A 7,896-nucleotide genomic window follows, 5' to 3' on the forward strand; every position below is an offset into this window, starting at 1 on the left:
TTTTTAAATTATGTTAGTTTTATTGATGAATAAAAGCAGTCCCTGATATAAATAATACATTTACAGAATGATACTCTGCGTTTGTCTGATGAGGCTGCACAGATCTCTACTAGCCACATGATGGAGCTCTTCAAACATCTTTCCAGAGAAACAGCGTTAACTCATTTCTTCAGGAAATACAAACCAAAGACAGACTCCAGTATACCCTACAACGAAATCACCAGAAAATAAGGTGTAAATGAAAGGTACAATTAATTTATACTGTGTGGAGAAAATTAGATTAATTGGCTTTAGAAATGTTACTGTGCAAAAGTAATCCGAAATGGATATGATTGCTCTACATAATCACATTTCATCAACATTTTTCAATAACAGAGGAGAGAGAGAATTGCAGTCGTGTCATGGTTTATTTGAAAGCAATAAAATAAAATAAAGCGATACAAAGAAAAACAATCATACAAATCAAAATGCTTCGATTGCTCTGGTCCAGCCGCTGCCTGTCAACAGTGTATGTTTTAAACAAATTGTTTGAGCGGCGAATATTTGCTCAAGGTCCGTCTGCTGCCAACTCACAAACTCAGATAGTCCACCTGAGCCCAACACTGAGATCAGGTTGGAGATGTTCGTGCTGTCCAACTGGTCCGAGTCTGAATATGAATCATCATCAGTCCTCATTCTCTTACATGGCACTGGCCCAAAGTCAGGCAAATAAAACTCTGGATCAACAATATGATAACTTGTGTCCATCTTTCGCTTTTTAGCGTAGCACTGCGCGCCCTGCGGCTGTTTTGGCTGCGCGCAACAGTCTGAGTGGAAGTATCCATTCGTGACAGTAGTCACCACATGCGTGTCCAAGTCCAGGACAGTCTTTTGGTTGGCTTGTGTGTTTGGGATAGGTAACTCCCAGGAGGATTTGTCTGCACAACTCCAACAGGCTTCCGAAACCATGAGGTCAGAGTCATTTGGTGAAACCATTGCGCAGGCAGATGCGTCTTGGTGCGCCACCTCTGCAGGCTGGCCGTTGGGCTGGTGCGCTCCGCAGTGCCAAGTGTCCGACTCAACCCCAGTAAAGTTGCAGTAGAAGTCATCGGCCAACTCTGTAAAGCTCCCTGTCAATTCGAGGTATTCTTGCCTCTCGCGGACTGTAGCTACGTCCTCATAGTGATGCGTCCTCTGCGTTTGCGACAAGTTTTTGCTCATATAAAACTGCCTGGCGTTTCTCAGTACGTACGTTACCAGTAAGTTCTTGTGGAGCTTGATGCCTCCTCTCTGCGTCCTGGAGCTTTGGATTTTCCTCAAAGAAATGGAGATCAGATTCTGTGCGTCAAATGCACACTCCATCCTCGACCGGGCCACCCTTTCTTTCTTCTCAGTCTCTCAAAACGTTTGTTTCCTAAGTGGAGAAATATTTATGTCTTTAGTTGAGATTCCTACTTGATTCGTGTAGACTGTGTCCATAGCGCTCCATGTCTTCCCAGTAAGGGCATGGATTTGCAACTCTCATCTTTCCTTGCCACGCCCTCACGTAGACATTGTCCAATGGGAGGGAGGCGGTGCTTCTGTTATACGCAAATATCACTACTAGCCTCATTCAGAATGCACGTAGGAGCGGGCATGCTGCATTTCACTAAATGTGTTCTGAGCTTTTTAAATCTCAGTGCGGACAAAAATCACCAGACTTTACTGTCCATGTAGCAAAGAAAAGAAAAGAAAAGAAAAGAAAAGAAAAGAAAAGAAAAGAAAAGAAAAGAAAGGAAAAGAAAAGAAAGGAAAGGAAAAGAAAAGAAAAAGAAACGAAAAGAATAAAGTGAAGAGAAACAGAAAGAAAGAGAGGAGTAGAAAAGAACGGAACATAGACACTGATAACAATAGAACAGAATGTAATGTAGTAGAGAGAAACAATATAATATAGCAAAGAGTAACAGAATAGAATAGAATAGATAGACAGATGGTAATAAAATAGAATAGAATAGGGTAATAGAGTACAGAGTAATACAAGTGACTTGGACAGAGTTATAGAATAGAATGAAATAGAATAGAGGGAAATAGAATAAAACAGAATATCATACAATTACAATTAGAATAGAATAGAGGGTTAGAGAATAGAATGAAACAGAATGGAGACCAATAGAATTGAAAAATGGACTAGAGAGTAATAGAAAAGAATAGATGGTAATAAAATAGAATAGTGTAGGGTAATAGAGTACAGAGTAACACAGAGAAATAGAACAGAAGAGTAACAGAACAGACTAGAATATAGCACAGAGTAATAGAAGAGAATAGAAAAGAACGGAGCGTTATAGAATAGAATGAAATAGAATAGAGAGCAATAGATTAGAATAGAATACCACACAGAGTAACAGAATAGAACAGAGAGTAATAGAACAGAATAGAATATTCAGGACAGAATATAGCAGAGTAACAGCAGGATAGAATAGAACAGTGGTTTACAGAATTAAATGAAACAGAATAGAGAGTAAAAGAATAGAGCAGAATATCATACAGAATAACAGAATAGAATAGAACATAGAGTAACGTAATAGAACACAATAGAACATCAAAACTGTTACCAAAGCTCTTGTTGTGGAAGAGGAAATTCAAGCAGCAGACTAGAGCTATAAAGAACAAATGAAATATGTCAGTATACCACACTACACTTTATTAGGTACACCAATCTAAAACTAATGCAATCTAATACAACAGTTCTGTTGTATTGCATTACAAAGATATGTATTGGTGTTATATACAGCTGTTATATACAGATGTTTCTGTTGATATACATAGGGGGGAAAAATGATAGAAACACCTGTCAGAAAAGCACAATACAGCTCAACAGTCCCACAAAGTAATGACCACACAGTTTAATCAATACCTCTCTCTAAGACAGTTTCAACAAAACCTTTATGAACGGAGGATTTAGTGTGTTGCAGCACTGTTGTTTTAGACTCCATTAGTTTTAGTTTTGCAGTTGCAGTTGTACCTAATAAAATGGTAACTGAGTGTGTGAAACTAGGAGGAAAAGGGAAGAATATAAATAAGGGAGAATCAAGAAACCAGGGTAAAAGCACACTAACAAGGCAAATCTGGTTTGCACATTTGAAAATGCTAACATTTTCCACTTTCCTTGGATCCTCTGGATGACTGTTCCATGAAGAAGGGCCACAGCTTCTGAATGCAGCCTCTTCAAGAGGCAAAAACCCTGAACCTAATCCCCCAAATAAAACACTACAGAACAGGGTGGAGTGGAGACAGAGGAGACATGCAGTATGATTCAGTGCTAGTCAATAATTTTCTATATAATGTAGTTCAGTATTTAGGAATATATACTATACGACACTATACTACACTACACTACACCATACCATACCATACCATAGCACACTACACTACACTACACCATAGCACACTACACTACACTACACCATACCACACTACACTACATTAGACTACACTACACTACACTACACTATACCATAGCATACTACACTACACTACACCATAGCACACTACACTACACTACACTATACCATAGCACACTATACTACACTACACTACACTACACTACACTACACTATACCATAGCACACTACACTACACTACACTATACCATAGCACACTATACTACACTACACTACACTACACTATACCATACCACACTACACTACACTACACTACACTACACTAGACTACACTACACTACACTATACCATAGCACACTACACTACACTACACTATACCATAGCACACTATACTACACTACACTACACTACACTATACCATACCACACTACACTACACTACACTACACTACACTAGACTACACTACACTACACTACACTACACTATACCATAGCACACTACACTACACTACACTATACCATAGCACACTATACTACACTACACTACAGTACACTATACCATACCACACTACACTACACTACACTACACTAGACTACACTACACTACACTACACTACACTACACTATACCATAGCACACTACACTACACTACACTACACTACACTATACCATAGCACACTACACTACACTACACTACACTACACTACACTATACTCACACTACACTACACTACACTACACCATACCACACTACACTACACTACACTACACTACACCATACCATACTACACTACACTACACCATACCATACTACATTACACTACACCGTACCATACTATGTTACACTACGCCACACCACGCCACGCTATACACACTATACACACTATACTACTTTCAGTATACTGTAACTGTATGCTATACTAACTGGTACAGATATATCTCCAAGCCAACTTGTTCTCACACACATACATAGATTTAATGTCCATATACACTCGTACAGTAAATTATGAATGTGGTGTCTGAACCTGACAGTAATTTCATCGGGGCTGCCTCTGATAGTAGAAATATTGTCACTGCACTCAGATGTGTGAGGTAAAAGCTCTTTGTAGAGAGATTATCTGTCATCCATGCCCCACATCTGTTTGTGTGTACACACACAGATGGCTGACATCATACTGAACACCTGGATATGACTTTGATTTCCTGCCAAATAGGTGAATCAGGAGGACAGCCACTATTATGGTTATCATGCTCTGATAAGAGTGTAAATTGGAATCTGACATGTGTGCTCTCTCAGGAATTTAGGTGAAATAGCTGAAAGCAGATTGATGTATATGTTTTATGGTACAGTGTCAGGTAGTACAGTGGCACTGCATAGCCTAGTATATCGTGGTACAGTTCAGTACTTTATAGATGTATATATTACAAAATTATGTTTGCTTTAAATTGTGTTGCTTTTGTTAAAAAATGTTTAAAGTAATAAAATAAATATGTACGTTGAAGCGGATGGCAATTAAATGTCATAATCTTATGACTTGACCTGATGCCTGCTTCGAGCTACAACCACTTCATATAAGTAACAATGAAACCAAGATAATTCAAAGATTGTTCATTATTAGAACCGCCGCAGTATAATGAGTGTACAGGCAACAAATTTAGTAGAGAATTAAAGTCTATAGCTTAGTGTATATAATGTAGTACCATCATAGCAACATAGTAACAAAGAGAAAGTGGCATTTCTTCAGAAATAACTAGCTGAGATTTTCAGATAGATCACAAAACACATTTGTAATTATTAATAATAATAATAAAAAATAAAAAAAAACTCAGGTGGGACCTATATGTTACCTTCAGAGCAAAAAGGATGCAAATGCACTTAATACAGTTTTGTATATCATGTACATTATTGGTGTGTGGCTAAATAGCAATACTAGAGGAACGCTAGTGGGGAAAAATGTCGTAAAACAGTAACTATAGAGCAGATTTTATTAAGCATCACTAAAGAGAAACCACAACCAACAATCAGTGATGAAGAGACAAAATCAAAGGTCAGAGCAAATGGACCTGGTATCAGTTGTAAGAACTTTGCTAAACTTGCACACAATCATGTTATCTTGAGTAATCTTGATCTTGAATAAAATTTCAGTCAAGTTAAATGGTTTCATTCACATCTTTTCATTCACGTTAGGAGCTGACACCTGAACCGGTACAGTAGTAGTAGTATACAATTAAACTATAATGTATCGTATTGTCGATTAATTAAAACATGTAATTTACACATTCAGGTCATACGTATGCAATACACAAACCTATAAACAGCAAAGTGATCAGAATGAACATTTCAGACTCCTGTCTTTGTTGTTCTTTAACATTAAATATCAATCTGTTTCTTTGGAACATCTAATTCAGCAATCTCAGTTTCTATAAAATTCATAGTCATGGTGATTGTGAGGGTGATGTGTTGAATGAAAAGAGATGCAAACAACTTTTACTCACAGTCTGTACAGTACAGTATAGCGTGGATTGTGTTCTGCTGTATTACTACAGTATCTTGGGTAAAATGAGGCAAGTAACAGGCTGAATGTTAAATCTGATGTTTGCACATAAAAACTGAGTGGGATTAACCATATGATGTTCTTCTTATCATTTATTTATTTCGCTCCATACTGCTGCATTCCAACCCCTTTGCTACTGAGACCAGATGAAACTGAAACAAAGACTTTGATTTCAACTTCTATTTTTGCAGTACAGTACAGTATAGTGTAATTTAGGCAGCGTGCAAAGATACATTTGATACAATACTGTCATCCAATACAATAGTTCTGCAGTAAATCATATTTCTGCTGTGAACTTTTTAGATGATCGTTAACACTATCTCAGAAAGGTCTTGATTGATATCTATAGTGATTTCTGTGGCTGTAGTTCATGGAGGTTTCATTATATTTGAACATGTTTCTGATTTTTTTTTCTCATAGATTTCTAAAACATGTGGACAAATCTTAGAAACACCTTCAATACAATGCAGCTTCAGCCTCAAATCATACCACAGAGTTGAGTTAACACGCAAAACAACTATAAATAGCATGAAGCTCAACAGAAACTGAAAATAGTTGTAGTATATTATTCAGTCATCACACATAATACAGTAAATATAAACAGCACAGACAGTAAAAACAAAGTCAACAGTCTCTGTATCAAGCAGTGACTGAAAATGCTCATGCGGAAGCAAAATGCTCATATAGGCTGTCAGCCTACATTCTTATCAGTTTAAGCTACCCACCAAAAAAGATAAAAGAAATCGTTCATACTTGTTACCCTGAAAAATAGCTCTGCAAACCATTCTTTTGAAAACCAAAACCAAATTTCACATTTTAAAATTTATATTAGCATTGTTCCATAATTTAAAAAAAGGAAATCATTCACACTCGTAACCCACAAAAATAGCTTAGAAAACCATTCAAAGCATGGTAAGCATTACTACATGTTACTGTTTTTCTGGTCACTACAAACAGTATTATTGGTGATGTAGTACAGTATAGTGCAGTGTTTTATTTTATGGATTAAGATCATCAATCTGAATTTGTAAATCTGAACCAAGCATCTTGTTGTAGGCTGTACCCTTGTTCCTGCTGAACTCCTGGTTCCAATGAAACTTCTGCTGAATTTGATAATTAAAGGAAATAATCTAGGTAACAAAGACTCACTATATTGAGACATTTCGTTTTGAGACAAGAGAAAACTTTTTTTTTATTTTTATTTTTTTAAACATAACACACAATTCTTTTCCACCACACACCTCTACTCTCTTGAGTTTCGCAAAGAAAAAAATCACTGCAGCTTTGACAGACAACAAACTCAGTTGATAATTCACAGTTAAATAAATGAGCTGTGATATGAGCTGGCATTTAATAACCCCTTTAACACAGCCGCTCTCATCTTACCCTTTTTACATTTAAACCATGTTTTGACATCAGTATTCATCCTAAAAATTACATATTCGTAGTAACTTGAAAATCTCTGTGTTAATAAATGACTTTAAGTATAGTCTTCCTTTCCTTACAAAGGACTCAGCCCCGCCCCTAACCAACTCGTTCTTAACTAAAAAACTGAAACAAAGATGGAAGGTTGCACTTTCAGAGCTTTTCTTATCAATACATCTATAGTTGTTGAGTTTGTGCGTGAGTCCAAACAGAAAAGAATCACTGTTAAACAAAGAGAATTCAGTTTTTCCATAGTGCTTCCCCTTAAACACAGAGCTGAGATATGCAGCTCTGTAGAAGATGCACACAATTACTTCAGAGGCGGGGTGCTTTATTTACATATGCAATATGCATAAGCAAGGTTACTGTGAGGGTGAAATAACCGACAGATAGGAGAGAGAGAAGGAGGGGTTTGGTATGTGTGTGTGTGTGTGTGTGTGATGTGATGTGATGTGCTGTGCTGTGCTGTGCGTGTGCGTACGTGTTTGTGTGTGTGGTGGTGATGGAGAGAGGGTGTGTGGGGTAGGTTGGGGAGAGGGAGGGAGGGAGAGATGGAGGG

The 7,896-nt window shown here is 37.3% G+C and overlaps 1 protein-coding gene across 1 annotated transcript; it reads right to left on the reverse strand.

Moving 5' to 3' along the window:
• Positions 1-388: 388 nt before the first annotated feature.
• On the reverse strand, positions 389-1,489 carry LOC111644915 (immediate early response gene 5-like protein). Its single transcript, XM_023393888.2, has one exon. It carries the CDS (start codon positions 1,339-1,341, stop codon positions 463-465), a length of 879 nt encoding a protein of 292 aa, XP_023249656.1. The 5' UTR covers positions 1,342-1,489; the 3' UTR covers positions 389-462.
• Between the last annotated feature and the right edge of the window lie 6,407 nt (positions 1,490-7,896).

The sequence above is a fragment of the Seriola lalandi genome, unplaced genomic scaffold, assembly GCF_002814215.2.
Source record: "Seriola lalandi dorsalis isolate HSWRI2012SDOR001 ecotype SW California unplaced genomic scaffold, Sedor1 jcf7180002054945, whole genome shotgun sequence".
NCBI classification, from domain to species: Eukaryota; Metazoa; Chordata; class Actinopteri; order Carangiformes; family Carangidae; genus Seriola; species Seriola lalandi.

What these genes read in the sequence shown, in the direction of transcription:
- LOC111644915 (XM_023393888.2), bottom strand. Translation starts at nt 1,341, where the DNA reads ATGGAGTGTGCATTTGACGCACAGAATCTGATCTCCATTTCTTTGAGG.